Source organism: Gopherus evgoodei, chromosome 9 (genome assembly GCF_007399415.2).
Source record: "Gopherus evgoodei ecotype Sinaloan lineage chromosome 9, rGopEvg1_v1.p, whole genome shotgun sequence".
Classification (NCBI taxonomy): domain Eukaryota; kingdom Metazoa; phylum Chordata; order Testudines; family Testudinidae; genus Gopherus; species Gopherus evgoodei.
The window spans coordinates 5,684,514-5,706,285 of NC_044330.1; the positions used below are offsets into that span (position 1 = coordinate 5,684,514).

The 21,772-nt window shown below is 46.6% G+C and overlaps 1 protein-coding gene across 6 annotated transcripts in view; it reads left to right on the plus strand.

The window, feature by feature from the left end:
• Positions 1 to 21,762, plus strand: part of PCYT1A (phosphate cytidylyltransferase 1, choline, alpha) — a 32,238-nt gene extending 10,476 nt beyond the window's left edge. For 3 of the 6 annotated variants that reach the window (XM_030574568.1, XM_030574571.1, XM_030574569.1), the window contains exons 2-9: positions 1,939 to 2,091; positions 6,289 to 6,388; positions 9,589 to 9,705; positions 11,341 to 11,492; positions 12,463 to 12,541; positions 15,170 to 15,312; positions 15,913 to 16,101; positions 16,737 to 21,152. In XM_030574568.1, the coding sequence (XP_030430428.1) occupies positions 1,975 to 2,091; positions 6,289 to 6,388; positions 9,589 to 9,705; positions 11,341 to 11,492; positions 12,463 to 12,541; positions 15,170 to 15,312; positions 15,913 to 16,101; positions 16,737 to 16,943 (1,104 nt within the window). In that variant the 5' untranslated portion in view covers positions 1,939 to 1,974 and the 3' untranslated portion in view covers positions 16,944 to 21,152. Of the gene's footprint in view, positions 1 to 1,808; positions 1,833 to 1,938; positions 2,092 to 6,288; positions 6,389 to 9,588; positions 9,706 to 11,340; positions 11,493 to 12,462; positions 12,542 to 15,169; positions 15,313 to 15,912; positions 16,102 to 16,736; positions 21,153 to 21,456 lie in introns of those variants that run through there. The other 3 variants (XM_030574570.1, XM_030574573.1, XM_030574572.1) reach the window with 3 other exon arrangements.
• Positions 21,763 to 21,772: the final 10 nt, after the last annotated feature.

Consider the following 21,772-nt stretch of genomic DNA (forward strand, 5'->3'; position numbering starts at 1 on the left):
TTGCACTGCTCAAAATGATTTCTGTCCCTGCTTGGTATTTACTCTCCCTCCTGTACTTGCAGACGGCTTTGTTCCCTGTTAGTTATCATTTTATTCCTCCAGTCCCCTGAGATCTCAGGTTCTCTTCTCTGAACTCCCTTTCTGAGATCGATCTGCCTAGAGCTGAACATAGTGGTCCAGATACAATCCTGAGGGAGAGTTTAGTCTCTCTGTTGAGCTACATGCTGTTACGCGTTCAGTCCAAAACTAGAGCTGGTCAGAACATTTCTGATGCAGACTTTATCTAAAAGATTTTTGGTTCTGGAAGGAGGGAGACTGACACTAAGACTGTGTCACGCTGTAATCTGATGGTTTGGGCACTGACGCGGGGTGTGAGAAACCTGATTCAGAGCAGAGTTTTTCATCCCAGAGCACTCTCAGTCAGGCAGACCCAGGGCATGAACCTGCGTGTCCCACTTCCACACCAGTGGCCTAACTGCCTGGCTGGCACATTGTCACTCTCACGCTTTACCCAAAATGGTGAGAAGGTTTATAGTTTTGTTCCAGCATGGAATGAAAAACCATCTCTTTGTTGCCACAAAGCAGAATCGTCGCCCTCCGATCAGCCCTACCCAAAACCACATTGGCCATTTTTGCTGACATAACATTGCGTAAGGCCATGTTGAATCTAAATTGGGAATGTTATAAAGTGCAGCACTAGTCTCCATGTCCTAAGTAGTCTTTTATCTTTGCTTGACTCATTGCTCTGGAACTTTCCCAAACAGAGTCATCTGTGCTCCTGATGAAGTCCCCACCAATAGTTGTCCCTTTAAAAGCCCCCCCTTTCAAAAAGCTCTTGTAGGATCTGGCTGATGGAGCTTCATCCAACACCACTTTATGTTAAGTCATCCAGTAGGTGTCACTGAGCAGTGATACTTTGCAGCGATTGATAATATATAATCACATGTTTCATGGAGGGACGGGGTAGCGTTCAAGTCATAGTGTAGCCTGCTCTCTTCCTGCAGTAGGTTCATCATCAATCCAGACACTCCCTACAAAGACTTCCAGGAACTCACTGCATGTGAGGGAGGGAGAGTCCTAAATCCACAGAGCATTTATTACTAGGGTTTCTAGACTTGAGTGTGAACCATATTTCCCAGATATGCCAGTCTTCTCTGACGAGGGGCGATACAGAAATGCAGATGACCATGTTGGGGTCTGCATATAGCTGATTTAGTAAACGAAAAACTTTAACTCAGTCTTTAGCCACTAATTTGCAAATCCAGCGTCTGCTTTTAAATCTTGTGGCAGTTGGAGCTGAGATTTTCCAGTGTTACCCGTTCATGTAAACGCCCTAGTTCCACTTCACCAGCAAGCAATGTGGGGCTTCCTTGCATTCCTGGCTTATGGGAAGTTAACAGCTGAGAGCTCGCTGCAAACAGCTTAGTCATGATTTAGTTCATAGGCAAGGTTCTCCGTCCCCCCCAAAGGAAATCCAGCTTTACCCATCAGCTGTCTTGTTGTGTGGGGGTTCTTTTTATGCATCCAGTTTATCACTGAAATGAGTGCTGGGAAATTGTACACAGTTACCCTTCAGACATGTGGACTGGGCATATTTTAATCTTTGGCCTGCCACTCAGATACTAAAATAGCATAACTAGCTTCATGGTAATGATATTATCACTCCTGCCTGAGGGAGTTTCTCTCCAGCCAGCTGAGTTTTACCCTCTCGTCATTCCTGTGACTAGGAGCTGCTCTGCAGAGAGAAATTATTCAGTGTTCCCATCAAGCACGGTTTGTCAAGAAGTTTTGGCACCTGAGGCCTAGCCAGCTGCACGTGGCATCCTGTTCAGGTGCTTTTGGGCTGATCGTTTATACACAGGGCCTCTTGTTGGCTGGTTTCTTAGCCCTTCTGGAGTGAAATACCCTTATCTCTTGTTCTTTATTTCATTCTTATAGTCTGCTGGAAAGACCTTGCCAAGCACCTCTCCTGTGATGGAGCCACCAAGCTCGTCCAGGCTGAATTCCCGGAAGAGAAGAAAAGATGGGTCAGGACCCAATGGGGCAACAGAGCTGGATGGAATCCCTCCGAAAATGTCCCGTCACTCGTTTGTAAGTAAGCAGGGCTTTTGATCAGAAACATTTCACTTTTGGAAAGCAGCTGAATGATACTGATGTTGCGACATTGATTAGGACAAAGTAAAATGTCCTCTGTGCCCAGGGAAAGAGGCGGAGTAGTGCAGCCCAGCTCGTGCTGTTTGCTTCTTGCAAAGTTGGTTTGAAATTTTCCCTTGCTCATGCTAATGTACATACTTACAACACAGGCATAAAAAAAATTGAGTCCAAAGCCAGCTGAGGTAAGCTTCTCTGTGGTAATTATGGTTTACTCTGGGTGTGGATGTGTACAGACTTGAAATAAATCAGCTTTTCACATGGAATTTCTTTAGTGACGTAGGTGACATTTTAAACAAAATTGATACTGGTTCCTTAGACCCACTTGTGGCCATGTTCCTACAGCTACTCATGTGGTTAAGCACCTGAATAATGCCACTGAAATCAATGGAACTACGTGTGGGTTTAAAGTCGCATGCATGAGTGTTTGGGGGCTAAATTATTAAAACCAAAATAATGTTAATTAACATCTTGCCTTGAGGCAGATTGATTTAAATCAGCAAGTAGGAAACCTTGGTTTAAATAATCCATTTGAATCTTGTTTTGCATTTGAACTTTAGTTATTTTCCTAAAGTGAGGTTGATCCTTATTGGTTGGTAATTGTTAAGACATGTTGATTTGCAGCTAGATGTAGCCTTTATGCTAAATTTGGTTCTCTCTTTTGCTAACCCGAGGATATGCTGTATCTATACACATTTATTTAAGCAATTATATAGCTTAACATGCTTATTTAGTTTCTTAAATTTTACATTTTTATCAAGTTAAAAAATGGTGAGTGATGCATTGTTGTTTACCAGGTTGTTGATTTGTGTGTGGTGATTTGTGTCAGGCTGCGTTTGAATGGAGATTGGAATTGCGTTAAAAATGCACAAAACCAGTATTTTCAATTTTTTAATTAGTTAAATAAAATGAACTGTGTTGATTCCACACAAAGTTTACATTTAAAACTGGTTTACTAAACCAAGGAAGCATTGGCTGAGCTGATTTTTTTTTCCTGGTCACCATGTTCTTCAGGATTTTAAAACAAGTAGTTCTCATCTGCCCAAACCTCCATTTTTATTCACAGATTGGAAAAGGAAAACGAGCTTTCCTGCTCTTTCAGCTCCCAATTGGTTTGTCAACTTCGCAGGAACCTAGTTATTGAACTGAAGTCGTTGAATGAACTGAAATGAAGAAAATATTCTCTCTGAACCTGCAAAAGAGGCTGCTGCAGTCAAAAGCTTGTTTAGCACTTCAGCAAACTCTGGTTCCTGGTGCTTAGCCAGTGACTGCCACCAGTTCACTGGTTTGACTTTCTTTAAAACTTCTACCGCAAATACGTACTGCTTGACGAATATATTTTTATTTAAATTAAATGATGTTAATAGAATATAGCAAGTTCAGGTTTTTAATATAGGTCATTTCAAATTTAATTTTAAATAGGTTTTTTTTTAAATATTTACGCTGAATAAAATCTGTTTGGTTTTTTTTTGTTTTTTTTAAATCTATTTTTATGCACCCTGGTTTGCCTTCTGTGGTGATGGTAGACTGGTTAATCTCATTGTGTGTTTAATGGGTTTCACTTTCTGGTTCTGGTGCATTTAGCAGGAAGCTGTATTTGTGTTTCCAGCACTGCAGAAGACTTTTCAAACAATCCGTGAGAATATTTCTCTTCTGTACTGGTCTCAGTGCAGCCTTGTTTTACAAAACTAAAATGCTGGAGTCGGACTCCCTTAAGCGGGTGGTGTCTCTCGAAGAGTGTCTGTCTCTCTCTCTCACTCAGGCTGATTTCTTATATTTTTAAATCATTAACACTGCTAAAACTATAACTCGGTTGCTTTCCCTCCCTCCCAAAAGCCCATTGTTTTCACTCACTGCTAGTACCAGACCCTGATCTGCTTTCTCCTCCCAAGTAGACCTGAAGGGTGGGTTTATTGGGATCACCATTGTCAAAATCTCTGCCTGTTTCCAGAGCTTGCCTTGACTTCGTACTGCCCTTGCTGTAACACTGTAGATTTGTCCTTGTGTGGCAGCTCTCTGCCTCCCCCTCCGTGGGGCTCGTGTGTATCACACATTCTAGAGTTGTTCCTTCCTGATCTTTCTGTCATCGCTGGCTGCCGTCCATTCCCCCATCGCTGTGGGGTCAAAGTCACTCGTAAAAATCCCTGCAATGTACTTCAACTTCACCTTTTACCTTCCCAAATTTACGGACAACTCTTTTCCCTTCCGTAAGAGAATCTCAAATTGCTTTACAAACCTGAATGGGTAAGAATTAGTGTCTTTGTTTTACAGATGGGGAAACTCAGCACAGAATGGTGATACGACTTGCCAAACCAGCTGTGCCAGAGCTGGGCATAGAACCCAGATCTCCTTAACTTCCATGCCTGTGCTTTAACCAGCAGACCTTGTAGCATATCATCTAAGGATGTGGGGGGGGGGACATGTGCGCCCCCACCCCCTTGCTACGCTCAGAGCCCTGCAAAGGCTTCTGACCACAGATAGCCCAAAGCGAGCTGTGCTTCTGCTGCTTCCTCATGCTGCCTATATAACCAGCCCTCTTCAGAATTCCTCCGCCTCTTTGAGGTGCAGACTCGTGATGAGTTCACTTCTTTTTTTTCATGAAAGGTTTTATTCCTAGGATTTTATAGCAGGGCTCCCTGTTCCCGCAAGGGCAAAAATGTCACCCGGATACTTTACACTCTCTTGGCACAGACTTATAACTGAAGAGCTGATTGCTCATTTAGAGGATTGCAGTGCTAGAGTTCCCCAGCAGACAGTAATAAAAAGCCCGGTTGACTTAGCCCTGCTCTGCTCATGTATTGTATTCAGTATTTCAGGGTGTGTACCCTGACCCTGTTACGTGGTGGAAAGACTGGAGTTGGTTTGTTTTTTGTCTAGAGAGGAGGGTTTGGTGTGATCTGTTACCTAAGGCACGGTAAGAACAGAGGCAAGTATGGAAGTATTAAAAAAAATAACCAAAGGGGGATTGAGTGTTAAGTAGGAAATCTGAAAGCTGTATGGGGGAATGGATTTTGGCCTCATTATATGTAAGAGTTTAATTAAGAATCCCTGAAGTGAGGAGATGCATGCCCTTGGCTACAAATTTAGAGCTAGGAACGAGGTTGAAAGGGCATTAGCTCACCGCAGCATAGCAGAAGGTCTGCCAGGGCTCACCGCAGTGTGCAGGAGGAAATTGCTGAGGAGTCTCTTGCAGCTGTAGTTTGGCTTAAGTCAGGACATTAATGTAATGATCAGCGAGACTGAGTCCTAATCATCTGCCTTGGGGAAGGGCAGTCTTCTGCTGTGCCACACTTTCCTGCTAAAAGAGAAAGTTAGTCTGTTAACAGTCACAGTCATTCAGCTGAAATTGAACTGGCTGCTTATTGGAGGGTAAGATGCTTTGTTCTGGTCCAGAAGAGATCAGCCTCACAGTAGCTATAATTGGACTTATGCCTCCTAGTTCTCACTCTGAACTGTACCAACGTGGTGTTTTTGCAGGTAGTTTCAAAGGGGAGGGGAGGGGGTGTTCCTGTAATGTCCCATCAGATTTCTGTGCTTCCCCCAGAATGTAACTGGTTTCCCACCTCCTAGGGCTTACAAATCAGTGCTCATAAACACTTTCCCTGGAGAGTCAGACCAACTATAAGCAGCTTCTCTTTAGGTGGTAATAGCTTCAGTGTTCTGATACCTGTAGCCACTGGTACGTTACAACACTAGAGCCTATGCATGGGGAGATTTGTTTCAAGGTATGATCCAGCTGAGGCAGTTTGGTTAGATCTGAGGACTTGGGAGTAAAGGAGTCGTGGGGCAGAACCTCAGCTGGTGTGAACTGTCATAGCTTCACTGAAGTCCATTCACACCAGCTGGGAGTCTGTGCCCTGGCTCTGCTGAGCCTTTCCCTTTATTCCGCGTGTAAATTAACCTCAGCTCACCTCAGTTCTCTCCATCCGTAAGCTAGGGATAATTACCCCCCAGGACGGTGTTCGGACTTAACCTCCATGGGTAAATCTCATTAGCACATTTTTGTACAAGGCTCCTGTGTTTCTGCCATTGAATTGCTGGGCTATCATCATTCCCCTGCCATCCCTGTCTGCCTGTGCTGTGTAATATGCTGAACCTTAGGTGGTTTGCAAGCTATTTTTCTCTCTGATTATTTAGGGCTTGAGGGAGCCAGCTCCATTTTCGGATGAAATTGAGGTGGACTACAGTAAGCCGTACATCAGACTAACGTTGGAAGAGGCGACCCGAGGCACCCCCTGTAAGTACTGTAAAACCAAATGAGAAGGCAGTTACCGAAGCACGTGCGCTGTCTTAGGACTTCTCCTGGCTCAATTAAAGAGAACCTTCCTTGTGTCAGGTTGGAAGGAGCCCTGCTTAGCTATTTAGGAGCGTTGTATCTACCCTGGGGACTAAGACTATCATTACTTGTATTGCGTGAGTGCTGGAGTCTGGGGCCTCTGTTCTGGGAGCCGTACATACACATCCTGCCAAAGAGCTTACGTTCTTCTCAATACTAACATTGCTTGTAGCCACCTTCCGGAGTTGCTGTAGAGCAATATCAGTGCTAACCCTCTTCTTTGCGGCAACTGAGAACTTAAAACAGCTAGACGAGTAAAAAAGGCATTTAAAAAAAAAAATCACTTGTCTTGTGCCAAGCATAAAATGTGTGAGCATAACAAATTCCCGTAATGGTGTCAGCGTTGTGAGGTACCCCGCCTGCACACTGGAGGATGCAACAGCATTCGTTCAATAGCCGATTTCAGTATGCTCAGCGGATCTGCCCCGCAGAATAGGAGGGCGCCGATTTCTACAGTCACTTCTCTGAGTAGAATGGTACATTACTCACTGGCCAAGGTTTTGTTCAGACGCATGAGAATGGCAGTGCTAGTAACCCCTGCTAGAGGCCGCATTCCTCTGCTGCTCCTATGCTGACTGTTCGAAGTACATGGTCATACCTAGCCCTTCATGGTGCCAGCTTCGTAGCTGTAATGAAAGCACTGCACTTTTTTCTGTAAATAGCAGTAAAGTCATTAAAGGAGATTTACTCATCTCGTGACCTGTCAAGGCCTATTGAACAATCTCCCAAGGGAATTTCTGGAAGCCCCCTGGCTTTGCACAGTCAAATCTAAACTGGCATAAACACTAGTGCACAGGTTTCCAACATGTCGTCTGTGATCCATGCTTTGAAAAAGTTCAAGATGCTCATTCTCACATACATACGCAAGGGCCCAGGCCTGTATTGGCCCACAGATGGAGGTTAGCAGTCTTGAATCTCTGATTCTTCAGTTTCTCTGTGGAACCATGTAACACATTCTGGATCAATCAAATTGGCTCTGCAAGTAATAAATTGTTACTGTCTTTTAGCATTCACTATACAGCTCGTCTGCATCATCTAACATCTGTCCCTTCCCAGCAAAACTCAAATTATTGCCTTAATTTGACTGCCTCTGTGTCACCTTCAATGCCCTATAAGTGTCCCCAACTACTCTACATCTGTGTTCTTCCCCCACACTGGCCCCTAGTCCCCTCCTGCTGCTGCTCCCTTTATCTGCTTCTCCCACCCTCAGCTTCAGACCTGCTTAAATGCTGCCCCCTATGCATGAAGGAGTCTCACTTCCTATCTACCAAGTGCTCTCCCCCTGGCTCAGACTTGTCTGTCTGGCTTAGACTGGCCCAGAGAGTCTTGTGTCTGACTTCCGAGATGGCTGAAGTGTCCCACAGCTGTGAGCGAGAGTCCTGTGTTGGCCCGGAAAAGTGGAGGTTAAGAAGTGTATTGTGGTTTTAGTAGTAGATGGGCTCCCGAATATCCTATAGGCCGAATGTGAAACAGTGGGCGAAAGTTAGGCATGTGTGAGCTCGAGTATTGAAATAAACGAGCTGCTCTTTACTAAGAGATGGAGTAGCCATTAATCTGAATGGGGCTGAACCTTCTGGCCGCCTCTGGGGAGAGCTTTATTCAGCACTAGCTTCTCCATGAAATTATGACAGCCCCAAGACCTAGCGGGACTGGTTTGTGCTGCCTCAAGAGGATTTTCAGTGCAGCTTTGCATTTCTTGGCAGCAGGAACTAAAGCTTGGCTCAATGATAGCGCTGCCTGGTTGATTTAGGAGTCGTGCTGAGCAGGAATTCTCGTTGGCCATTCTTTCAGAATTGGAGGACAGCAGCTATAGTAGTGAGGTTCACCATGGAGTATGGGGGGAATTGGGCAGATCTCAGGATTTCCTCTAGGAGCCTGCTAGGCAAACGTTACACAAACCCATGAAATATCTTCGGCTAGTCACTCGTTGGTAGTTGGTTGCTGAGCAGAACATTGACATGATGCATTTTGATTCCTGTAGGATGGCATTGTTGGATTCATAGACTTTAAGGTCAGAAGGGGACCATTATGATCATCTAGTCCAGGAGTAGGCAACCTTTCAGAAGTGGTGGGCCGCGTCTTCATTTATTCACTCTCATTTAGGGTTTCGCATGCCGGTCATACATTTTAACGTTTTTAGAAGATCTCTTGCTATATGTCTATAATATATAACTAAACTGTTGTTGTATGTGAAGTAAATATGGTTTTTAAAATTCTTAAGAAATTTCATTTAAAATTAAATTAAAATGCAGAGCCCCCTGGACCGATGGCCAGGACCCGGGCAGTGTGAGTGCCACTGAAAATCAGCTCGCGTGCCATAGGTTGCCTACCCCTGATCTAGTCTGACCTCCTGCACAATGCAGGCCACAGAATTTCACCCACCCACTCCTGTAACAAACCCCTAACCTATGTCTGAGTTATTGAAGTCCTCAAATCATGGTTTAAAGACTTCAAGGTGCAGAGAATCCTCTAGCAACTGACCTGTGCCCCACGCTGCAGAGAAAGGCGAAAAACCTCTAGGACCTCAGCCAATCTGCCCTGGAGGAAAATTCCTTCCTGACCTCAAATATGGCAATCAGTTAAACCCTGAGCATGTGGGCAAGACTCACCAGCCAGCACCCAGGAAAGAATTCTCTGTGGCAACTCAGATCCCATCCCATCTAACATCCCATCACAGACCATTGGGCATATTTACCTGCTAATAATCAAAGATCAATTAATTGCCAAAATTAGGCTGTCCCATGTTTGCATTTTCCCCAGGTTTCCCTTTTTGCTGTGTGCACCTTCTCGCAGGGCAGCTGCACTTAGCCCCATGAGCACACCGTGCAAGGCGCTTTAGGTTTTAAGTCTGTCTGTGAATGTCATTCCACGCTTAGTGTGGGCACCCCCGTGCACTGACTCCTAACGGAAACAAACCAGCAATTTCCCTTCTCAAACCTTTTCTGGCTACAGCTCCACATACTGACGATTGTTTCTATAACAACACGTACAACCAAATTCCTCTCACTAGGTCTTCCAACCCACCCAGTAAGGCGCAGCCAGCAAATGCTTTCCCCGGGAGTGGCTCTCCATGAATAACGTCTGTTTGTTTTTGTGCTTAGTGGATCGACCAGTCAGGGTTTACGCTGATGGGATATTTGACTTGTTTCACTCTGGACATGCCCGGGCCTTGATGCAGGCAAAGAACCTCTTCCCGAACACATATCTCATTGTGGGAGGTAAGGAGAGGTCTCTTGACTTGGCAGCCTTACAGGAATAGTTTACCTTGCCAAAGGTAGGATTGCAACCCTTAGTTTCCTTTGCACTCTCCCACCCTCAGCGTCTTACGCTGTGCCTGGCAGCTCAAAGGGCAGCCACGTTGTAATCTCGTCCTCTTCACTACTGAATTGGATACAGTGCAAATGGGCCTGGCTATAAAATTGGAACTCCAGAATTGATTTTTTTAAAGGTGGGAACTACTTTCTGTTCTGAGCGAGTTAATCTAACCTTTGATCTAAATTTGTGTGTCAAGAAATGCTGCCAGAATGTAAAGGGACGTTCTGAGCAACCATTTGGAGAACAGGAGCAGTTGAAGAATAAGAAACTGTTCCTCTGTGTGCGTAGTCTCAACGTTAGCTTCAAGCTGGGAGTGATTTCACCCTCCCTGTATCAGCTGTTCGGCTGGAGCAGCAATATATCAGTTGAGATTGGCCTGTTCCCAAATTAATAAAAAATTGTTGATTTTATTTCACGTGGTTTAATCAGCCTGGTAATTGGACTAATTGGATGATTTGCTATGAACCCATTCTGTTCTAGTCTGATTTGGTCAGATGGGTTTTGGCTTCGTTTCTAAATTTGGGAACCTGTTTGGTTCTGATGTTTCTTTGCTAGATGTCAGGGTTCTGGACCCAAGTCATCCCCTGTGTAAATGAGGCACTTCTGTGCCCCACCTAATGGTGGTCCATAGAGCTGCCCTGTGCTCCCAGTGCTGATGCCCAAAGAGAAGGAACACTGGTAGCTTTTGAAGGAAAGCTGACTTTTCTGTATTCATCATTTTTCTCCAAGCAGCATGAGTTCCAGAGCCCTTGAGGGTCTGGGGTGAAGAGTTACCAGCCAGTCAACTGACCAATTTCGCATAATAATGCTGTGTTCTTCACCGTGTGTGGAAATCAGTGGAATTGATTTGAGAGGCTTCCTCGCCTCCATAATGCTCTCTCTTTCCCCCCTCCACCTCCAATCCTTTCACACCTATGCTTTACTGCTGCAGTTCAGACTGTGGATCAGGGCGCCATTTTAATGGGGTTGCCAGGGCTGGCCTGAGACCTGCTGGGGCCCAGGGCCAAAGCCTGAGCCCACTTCCTGGAGCCAAAGCCCCAGGGCTTCTGCCCTGGGTGGTGGGGCTCAGGTTACAGGCCCCCCACTTGTGATTGAAGCTGTTGGGCTTCAGCTTTGGCTCCTCCGCCTGGAGCAACGGAGCTTGGGCAGGCTCAGGCTTTGATCCACCCTCCTGGGGTCATGTAATAATTTTTGTTGTTAGACGAGAGTCGCGAAGCAGGGGGTTGGACTATATGACCTCCTGAGGTCCCTTCCAACCCTGATATTCTGTGATTCTAAGTTTGCAAACCCTTGCCTTACTGGTTAGAGCTGTAGACTGGGAGTTGAACGCTGGGTTCTCTTCCTGAATCGCCAACACCTCTTGTGGCGCTTGAGCTGTAACTGCTGAGCCCGCTTAGCTTGGAAGATCTGCCAGGGTCTTGGCACAGAGTTCTCTCGTGCTGCACGGGGCAGACGGTGGAGTCAGGTAGTGGAGGGGGTCAGGGTGGGTATTCAGGAGACTAACAGAACTCACCTTTGCTCTGTGCCCGTGACTGCAGTCTGCAGCGATGAGCTGACCCATAACCTCAAAGGCTTCACGGTGATGAACGAAAGTGAGCGTTACGACGCGGTGCAGCACTGCCGCTACGTGGATGAAGTGGTGAGGAACGCACCATGGACCCTCACCCCGGAGTTCCTGGCAGAGCACCAGGTAAGACACAGCAGTAGAGCTGCCAGGAGCTTTCAGACAATCGGGCGATTGTGCTGCGTGTGCGCTTGTAACTACCATGCTCCTGCCGCACACCTGCAGTACAGGATTCCGAGTAACTGCTGTATTTTCCTCTGGTCATTCGTGCCAGCACGGCCTGTGATAGAGCAGCCCTCGTGTTACACTTCCTAGTGTGTGCAGTGAGTTGGTGTAACGGGCCACGTTTATTTCTAAGGAGGTTAGGGGCCTGAGCGGGGAGAGCCTGTAGTGGCCGGTACTGTCAAAATCTGAGGAGACCAGATCCATGGCGGGTCAGTCATAGTGAGGCCTTCTTTTTTCTGTTCCCTAATATGAGAACAAGGCATCACTCAAAGTTAGTGGCAGTTAAATGCAAAACAAGTAACGCCCATGGGTGCAGTTCCACTAGCAGGAGTTTAGAGAGGCAAATACCATGGTTGGCTTTAAAAAGGGGCCGTAGTAGCCAGTAGTAACGCTTGTGGTTGTGTAGATTGAGAGAAGGTGAATCAAATCTCCTGCTTCAGGACACTTGCTTATTTGCTGCAGGGGTCAGGAAGGAATTTATGGCCAGAGCACTAGGGAGCTTTCTCGCCTTCCTCAGGACATCAGATATTGCCCTCTGCTGGCAACAAGCTGCTGCTCACGAGCCAACAGTTCGCTCGGTTCATGACACTGTTTGAAGCTTGAAACTGCCGTTTGCCTCTTACTCCAGTTGCCTTTCTCCTTGGCATGCACTCACAGGCGTGTCTGGGGTTGCTCAGGAGGGCTCAGCTGTGGAGGGTTAACCTTGTTTCTAAAGCAAAGCCCATTGACATTCCTCATTGCTTTGCTAGCCCTGTACCTGTACACAGGTGCTAAGCAGTAAGTAATTAACCATTGCTTGGCCATTAGATAAAAAGGTACCTTCTGTGGATTCAAGGAAAGATTTATTCTAACTCTTTTCTTCAACTCCCAGATTGACTTTGTTGCCCATGATGACATCCCATATTCTTCTGCTGGGAGTGACGATGTTTATAAACACATAAAAGAAGCAGGTGAGGCATAAGTCATGGTGGTGACCTATAACCTTTACCATCTAGCACTAGCTGGTGGATCTTGAGGCAGGGATGATGGCAAAAACATTGTTATGGTTACTGTCCAGCTTGGCAAGGATTGAGTGTCTAGGGAGACTGATCTCACTTCTGTCCAGGTTCTTTTACTGCTCCCTTTGCTGTGGGATCGGAGTGCCTAAAAGTTTGATTCTTCCACGCTAGGCTTGCACCACGTTGGCAGGGCTCTTCCTGTGACACATAGAATGAACAGAAGCCCTGGATCTCAAAGGTCTAATCCAGCACCTCTAACACCATGGTCACTCTCAGTTCATTAGTCCTGGTATGATGGATCTGCTCTTTCCTGCTGTTTCCTTTAGGTAACAACAACCACATGCTTTTTGTCTAATAGCTCGCAAAATAAGTGACCCACAGTTGTATCCCTCAGTCTCCATTCTAGAAATAGCAAGTGCACCTCGTCTGTTGGTTAAAAATGGCACCGGTCTAAAAAAGCAAAATGCAGGGTACAGTTTTCACATCTGTTGGGCTTAAATTAATGTAAACCTCTCGTACTGCAATATTTTCGTACTTGGTGTCATGGGTAGGACTACAAATTTGTCTTGGCATTTTTGTCTCAAAGCACAGAGCAGTCACGGTGGATTTAGTAAGAAGCCTGGGTGACTGCTCCCTTTTTTTTTAATTTAAAAAAATGCCCCTCTTCTTGCCCTGCCCCGGGAGCACAAGCAACCTAGAGCAACACCGATACCTTAATCCTGGCTGGGTGAGGAGAGGAGTACCTGGGAGGGGGAGTGGGTTGGAGAGAGAGCCCACCCCACACTCACCCTGCAGTTCCTGTCCTACGGTAATGGGACCAACACCCTGTTGGGACAGAGGGTCGGACGGGCCAGACTGGAGCAGCACTGCAGCCCGGTGCACCAGACTGCAATGCCCACTTCAAGGCACTGGACCCAGCCCCACAGGAAAAGGAGCCGCCACAGTAGCATGAAAAGAGAAAAGTCATGGACCAATGGGAAAATCACGCTATCCTTGACTCTTGTCCTACTGTGACAAACCTCCAGCCGCAAACATGGTTACCTGTCCTGTTTGTATTCAGACAAAGGCAGCATCCTGTCAGTCTTTCTCCCTTTGCCATATCTCGGCCCATTCCATGAGGATGGGCTGGTATCCTAAGCACAGTATCATAAATTCAGTGCCAGAGACTACCTGAATACAACGCATCTCTGGCAATATCAAAGAGAACCAAGTACAAACCAACCAGCCAAGTACACTTCTTAGAAACATTCTCTTTTCCAGGTGATTGTTACCCTTTAGTCTATTCTCTAACTCATCCTCGTAGCCCAGTAACAACGTTCCTCTTCATTTAGAGTCCAGCTTTTCATCAGCTTCCCCCTCTCGGTTTTATACTAAATAACTACAGAGATCCAATGAAGGAGGGATGGGTGGAGAATCTGAGCCCACCTTCCAGCAGGCTATTTAGCAGTCAGGGGTCACTCGATCAGTGACAAACCCACAATGCACTTTGGTGGGTCATTTTCATGGGAAGGAAAATAAAGTTTTTGCTGCCAGCAACCTGACCTTTTATTAGATATATTAGGTTCTCCAAGGCTGAAGGTCACATTTTTTTTGGGTGCATTAAGTGATATGTGTTGGAGACATGGCTTAGTCTCCCTACATCCTTTATGGAATCAGTACCTTTGGGCAAGCGAGGAGTCAACCTGCACAAGGTAAAAGAAACCCATGGAAATGTACCCTTGACTTTCACTCTGCAGCCTTGATCCAGCCACTGTAGCTGGCTGACCCTCATGCCACTGTGCTGCCCCATAGACTTCACTGGCTCACCCCACAGGTTCTTCTGAGTGCAGGTTTCAGGCCTTGTGGTATTGCTGAGCTGTTTGCGTAGATGAGGCCAGACGGGACCACTGTGATCATCTAGCCTGGATTCCTCCAGAACACAGGCCAGAGGACTCCCCTGAATTAATTCCTACTTCAAGTCCAGTTGCTGTGGTTGAACAAGAGCAGATCTTTTAGAAAAACATCCCATCTTGATTTAAAAATGGCCAGGGATGGAAAATCCCCCACACTCCTTGGTGAACTGTTCCAGTGGTTAATTCCTCTCACTGTTAAAAAAAATTCACCTTAGTTCTAGTCTCTCTCTAGCTTCAACTTCAGCCATTGGATCTGGTCTGCTAGACTGAAGAGCCATTTACAGTCAGATTTCTGTTCTCCGATAGGTACTTAGACTGATCAAATCGCCCCTGAACTTGCTCTTTGATAAGTTACATAGCTTGAGCTCCTTCAGTCCCTCAGTATAAGGTATACTTTCCAATCCTTTAATCCTTCTCATGGCTCTTCTCTGAACCCTCTCCAGTTTTTGACCATTCTTCATGGATTGTGGACACCAGAACTGGACAGTTTTCAAGGGTCAAAATATAGAACAAGGCCAATTGGGAAATATATATTTTTCCCAATTGGCCTTATTCTATATTTTTTATAAAGTAGGGTATGATCTTCAAGAACCTGTGAAATACCCCAGCTTGCGTACTGAGAATCAGTAGCAGCTCTTCACTTCCATCTGACCTACACCTGTCCTGGGTTCAATTCCCCTGCTCTCAGGCATGTTTGCACCAACTCAGAGGACGGAAGGGATCTCCACATCAGATATCATCACCCGGATTGTACGAGACTATGATGTCTATGCCCGACGGAACCTGCAGAGGGGCTACACTGCCAAGGAGCTGAATGTCAGCTTCATAAACGTGAGTCTCAATGCGTTAGACTGTAAATCCACCCGGGCAGGGACTGTCTCTTACTGCATGCATGTGCAGCAGCAAACACAGTGGGAGCCTGATCCTGACCCAGGCCTCGGGGAGTGGCTGCAATATAAATCTGCAGGGCTAACCGGTCACACACACTGCGCCAGTATTTGCTTTTTACGTTGTCATAGGATCATGTCAGCTCATTTTCCCCCTTGAAATTCTGCACAGAAGACTCAACACCAACAAAGTAGCAATCAAAATCTTTCTGTGAAATTGTCTGTTTCCGCCAGCCAGCCATGTGACTGCATCAGAACAGCTCCTGGTTGGGTACTGGGCTGTGAACACTGCAGACGCAGGTTGCAGGGTGTCATTTTGTGTTTTTGATTGAAACATCATCCATTCCCTGCCGTAGCTACTAGTGTGTGTCCAGGAGCCTCTGGCTGCTCAGCAATAGGGCCAGTGCTGTTCGCTTATACTATTACCAGCAAATTATCTTCACCTCTTTAAATCCTAAAAAGTAAGAGTAATTACTTGTGGGACAGGTGAAAATCTAAGCGCTCAATGTCCTAATCCTTCCCCCTGCGTCGTTTGCTTCTGCAGGAGAAGAAATATCACCTGCAGGAACGTGTGGACAAGGTGAAAAAGAGGGTAAAGGACGTGGAGGAGAAATCGAAGGAGTTTGTCCAGAAAGTGGAGGAAAAGAGCATTGACCTCATTCAAAAGTGGGAGGAGAAATCCCGAGAATTCATCGGCAACTTCCTGGAGATGTTTGGACCGGAAGGAGCACTGGTAACAAGCTCACCCTGGAGATGGGGAATAAAAACGGGGTGGGAGGGGGTTTCAGAAAGCGTCCTGGTAAACTTTAACGCTTCTGGGAGATGCTGTTGCGATAGCCCTGCAAAGGGAAGTCCTTTAGCTAACCACAGCACTGGGTGCAGTGCCAGCTTCCCTCCCAGACCGTCTCCATCAGCCACGTGCTAAGGGGGGCCCTGCTAGAGGCAAAGGTAGCTCAGTCTTCAAGGATCACTAATCCTTGGCCTGTCTGAGATGACCACTTAGTGCCAGCTGCCACAGTGTGTTTGTATTCAGAACACCAATTTCCCCGAGAGTTGGACTGACACCTCCAACTTGTTTTACACATGTAACCAGGTAGCCGGGGGGGGCGGGTAACTTTCAGCCATTGATTTGAACTTAGCGCCTAGCGGTGAAATTGCTCCCTGTTCTGTTACCCAGCCCCATACGGCTGTGTGCTGTAGGTGCCTGAACTGATGTGGCACTGAGCCTGTCCAACTACAGCTACGTTTGTGCCCATGCAAGTGGAGTTTTTCCCATAGGGTTCATATAACTATCACCCATTCCCATCGCCTTCAAACATGCCACCAGCCACATGGTTAATCTCCCTCCTGTTTCCCTCCCCTCACTAGAAACACATGCTGAAGGAGGGCAAAGGCCGGATGTTGCAGGCTATCAGCCCAAAGCAGAGCCCTAGCAGCAGCCCGACACATGAGCGCTCCCCCTCTCCCTCCTTCCGCTGGCCCTTCTCCACCAAGACCCCTCCTTCCTCGCCGGCCAACCTCTCCAGGAACCAATCCGCCGTCGCCTATGACATCAGCGAGGACGAGGAGGACTAGTCACTGAATCACTGATTGCCGAATTCCAGCTCCTAACCCACGGGGAACTTTAAACGTGAGAGCAATGGTAACGTGGCTGCTGACGAGCCTCCAAGAGGCACCATCCGCTCTGTGCAAGGGCTACTGTCCGGGAAGCACACTAGAACATTCTCCCTATCCCCCGCCCCTTTTTTATTGTTTACGTTCCAATGGTTTCCAAGAGAAAAGAGGGTTTTATTTTTTTTAAAAAAAAATTTTTTAAAGAGAGTGGCACTGAAGCCCTCGCCCTGAAACCTCAGCCAAACAGGTGGGCGTGGGGAGAACAGTTAATCAGACCCTTTTGTCTGTCTGCTGCTTTGACCCACTGCAGCCTTTATTGCCCCAAGGCAGGATGCTCCATTGCTGCTGAACCTCTTGAATGATGGACATGCCAGGTCCTCAGATGGTGCGAACTCGAGACAGTGCAGGAAGTGGTCGTGTAGAGGAGCGGTTTTTTTAATTCTAAAGAGACGCCCGTACTGTACTGGAACCAATAAGAACCTGCCCAGCTCTGTGTCCTGATCTTGCTTCTTTTAGCTGAGGTTCCCAATGTTGCGTAGTGGAAAGATGCCTCGTGTCTCCTGTGTGGGAAATCTGCCATCTGAGAAGCTACACCAGCATAGAATGGATCCCGCGCTGTTCTGTAAACTCTGGTAAACCTGCACAGCGGATACAACTCTATACCTGATTCTGTCTTAGTGTTCTATCTGCCACGCGGGAATCTAGGAGCATCGCTAAATCTCAGACGAAGAACCTCATTTTGCCCAGCAGCTGCTGTTTGAGGGAAGAGTATCACCTCTTCTTTCCAGACGTGGGTTGTGTTTGTGTGCACATACGCTCAGCTAGGCAATAACAAATATGCCTGCTCCTTCAGAAAGGTCCTCTTCCTGCCTTCACACCGCCCCCCTAGTCTGTGGTGTGCCACACATTACTGTCTGTCCAAACGTCCACACTGGGTGCTCTGCTTTGCACGGGTCTGTATTGGTTTATATTATTGTGCGCTAAGGGATGGAGAGCTGTGACCTCTCTCCTATCAGGGAGGTGAAGACCCTTCTAAGAGAGCTGGGCAGAATGTTTGTGGCCAATTCTCTGTCTGTTTTGATATGCAGGTGGAAAAATGCTGGGATATGTTACTCTAGCGAAGAGTGATGTTCTCACATAGGTGTCAAATCATTTGTGCATTAATTGCAGGTACCTCTGTCCGTTAGCTGTTTCTTGAGGTTGCAGAAATCGCATAAAAGGAAACTGCCACTGTTTTTAATTTTAACCAATAACCCCTGTTCGTTTGAAATTGTGATCCAATGACACTTTGCTATTAACTATGTAATAAATGTTTATATTGCGCTTTAAGCGCCCCTCGGTAAGGTCTGTAGCACAGCGTCAAAAACTGAGACCGTGCATGGCGCATGCCCAAGGGAAGTCCTTTGGGCAGGCAGGTTGTGGGTCTTGTTGGAACGCACTCTATCATGGAAGCCAGCATTGCTGTATCTACAGCTGTGAAACTCCCAACATTGCTTTGGCGCTCAAGCTCGCCTTGCCATCTCCTGTTTAAAAAGCGCTTCCTTGAATGTTGCAAACAGACAGCACGGTCAGATTAAGAATCGCGTGGGCAAAGTCTGCAGGTGTTAAAACCCACGACATACAATCCAGGGAAACAATGATTCTGTGCAGACTAAAAGGCAGATGCCAAAGCCATCCTACGCAGTGACACACAGCTATCGGACGTGACCACCCTGCACGTAAAAGGGGATGCTACTTCCTCAAAGTTCTGTCAACTGTTCTGTGAAACGCCACCTTTGGGGCTTGGCATAGACTCTCAACCTCCACCAGGCTTGGTCGAACTGATTCTTCCCCCACTCCTATATTTCCCATAAGGCCAGAGCTGGCAAAGGGGAAGGAAAGTTTTAGTTTCCCAGTGTGAGTGATTCCTCCCAGCAGGTTTGGCCATGGCTCTGGGAAGGTTTTAGCTGCTGTAGGGCGAGCACTTGCGTTGTTCTGAGGTGGCACCACAATGGTGAGATGCAAACGATTCTTAATTTCTCAGCATCTGAGTGGTGGCAGACATCTGTAACACTTCTGCTCACTGTCACTCCCTGTAGACACACCCTCCTTCGGCAGATACTTAAGTCTATTTCCTCACCTGATCGCAAACTTTAGGCAGGGCAGCACAGGTCACGTTAGACACAGGGTGTGAACAGTATTCTATAGCTTTGGATAATAACAGTATTTATGGTGTCCAATCACTCCTAAATCCTGCACGGGGAAGCTACTGCATGGTCTCCCTGCATGGGGTGGGGTCACTTGGGCAGCCAGGGCATGTTGTTGGCCTGTAACTAGGAATATCAAAGCTGTTTCTTGTACCTAACAATCCCTGCTTCCTCCTTGCATTTTGCAAATTAAAATGGAAGCTCCAATCCCAAATCAGTGTGTTTATCATGGCTTTTAGAGAGACAGCATCATCGCATGAAGCCCACACCCTGGCACACTTCATGTCTGTTGCCGCACGTAGCTGAGTGCCAGAAATCCTTCATCTGCACAGTGTAATGTACTCTCGGCATAGCAAAGTTCCCTCTGATGATTGGTGAGGGACAGGTTGGGTTTCCCTTGGTGTTACCTCATCATAATCACTTGACTGTTTCATTCCGTGCGTCTCTACTGATCCTCACCTACACATTGGAACAGCTGCTAAGAAGTGTCGGACAGGGCTTGTTAGAATCAATCCCTATGGAGGAAGTGGCAGCATGGAGGAATGGGAGAAGTTTGTGTTTCTCCCCCACTACGAGATCGATCTCCATGGAGAATTTGCCACGTTAAATGGAACTTGATACCACTAGATTCATATGGGTCAATTTCTGCAAAACCGTATGGGATGCGGCTTCGAGCGATCTCTGATCTCATGTATATGGCGGCTGGCTTTGAAGGCAGGCCACTGCAAATGCCTTTCCACATGGGACAGGAAGGATGGCAGAGGAGTGATGCTAAAAGGTGAAGCAGCAGATAGTAGCAGGCAAAGGCTGGGTATGAGCAGCACTTCTGGTGCGATTGGTTGGACTCTTAAGAAGCTGTGATAGCGACGTTCAACAGCACGTGAGTTGGGGCTTCAGAAGAAAGTCATTCAGGCTCCTGGAGGGAAAGTGGAACATGTCTGTTAAAGAGTTTAACCCCATAAAACTTCTTAACAAAATCATTTAAAACCTGGCCCACTGCAGAAGGTGTGATTAGGGTCCATCTGTAACTCGAAGCATGTGCTAGTGCCGTTAATGCTTCTAACATATTCTTTCCCTCCTCTTTTTGTAACAATATGTCTGGAACATGCTGGGGTGGGGACCTTGTGCAGGAAGCCTGTATGCAGACCCCCCTGTTAGGTTGTTTCTTGTGACTTTTAACTGTGTTCAGATCCCCTGCCTTCCTTTCCTATACAGAATGGGGTGTAGCTTGTCCAGCGAGGGGACAGAACCCGTCCTTTCAACTCTTCGTTTGTGTCAGGTCCATGGAGCACGTGTTCACCTTGCTGCTGTTTGACTCCTAGAAAGCCAGAGAGAGAGAGAGAAGGAGAATGTTCTCAGCAATACGTTGTCTGTCACAAGAGGGTAACCAACTGTGTAAAACTGGACAGTTTTGTAACTCATCTAAAATGCTGCCATTTGCGTAAAGCTCGACCAGAACAGTTGTTCTGTTTTGTTTCTTCTTGGGACGAGATCAGTGCTTAGATTTTTCCAACTCAAATAAATGGATCAATGTGGTTTGGGGAATTCGTTTTAAATTCCAGATTTTCTTTTAGTTTTTCCATTCACTGAAACGTCACTTACCTTGTTACAAAAACGCTGCAGGATAAGGTTTTATGCTGGGATACGAATGGAGCTAAAGGGTGCGGTGGTTCAGATTGCTAGGGGGAAAGTGGGGCTTTCCATCAATGCTATCCCAAGTTGGGTGACTCTAGGGCACCAAGATGGGAGTCACGGGAGTTTTGTTATCTTAGCAGGATGGGGTGCTATCGTACTTGACACACACCGGGGTGGCGCATTGCTCCTCTCACTAGGGTGCCTCGGGATGTCTCCTCTCAATCAATGTTAACTGTATTGGTTTCTCTGTGTGTATGTGCGCGCACACGCGCGTTACTGGCTTGTTCGGAGTTGGGTTTTGGTTTTTATGTTTAGCCAAATAAATGCAAAGTCATTTTACCCAACCTTTGTCAAACTGTGCCCGGTATTTTCTTTTTTCATAATTTAAGCCTTTTAATCTCCCTTGATCTGCCGTCCCTTATTGGAAAGATGATCCAAGGTAAAAACCTGCCCAGAGAACTGCTGAAGTCATAGCATTTCTTAACAGATTTCCCACCAATTCCCCTTCTCCGTGCAAAACTAGCCCTTAGCTACTGACCAAACGTGCCCTGTACAGCGGTGGTTATTGCCGCTTTCCTTTACCAGATTCTTACTTCAGACTGTATTCTACAGCTCTGGTAGTGCTAGGCAACTTTTTCTTTCTTTAATTCCAGCCTGGCAGCTGATTCGGTTCTGCCAAAGCAGAGGGGACGTGCAGTCTGTGCCATGCTTGATCTGCAGTCAGAAAAGAGGCAGCAGCTTCCAGTGGAAAATAGACCTCTCTAGGAGTAGGATGCCTGGGTTCTCTGTTCCACCATTGTGACCGTAGACAACTCACTTAGCCCATCTGTGGGTTTGCTTTCCCCATAGTGTAACTGGAATACTAATACCCATCTTTGTGAAGACTGTTGGGGCGTCTGGATGAACAGTGTTGTAGCTGTGACTGGTACTGATGTTTCCATAATTAAAGCTGGGGTCACTATTTCGTAT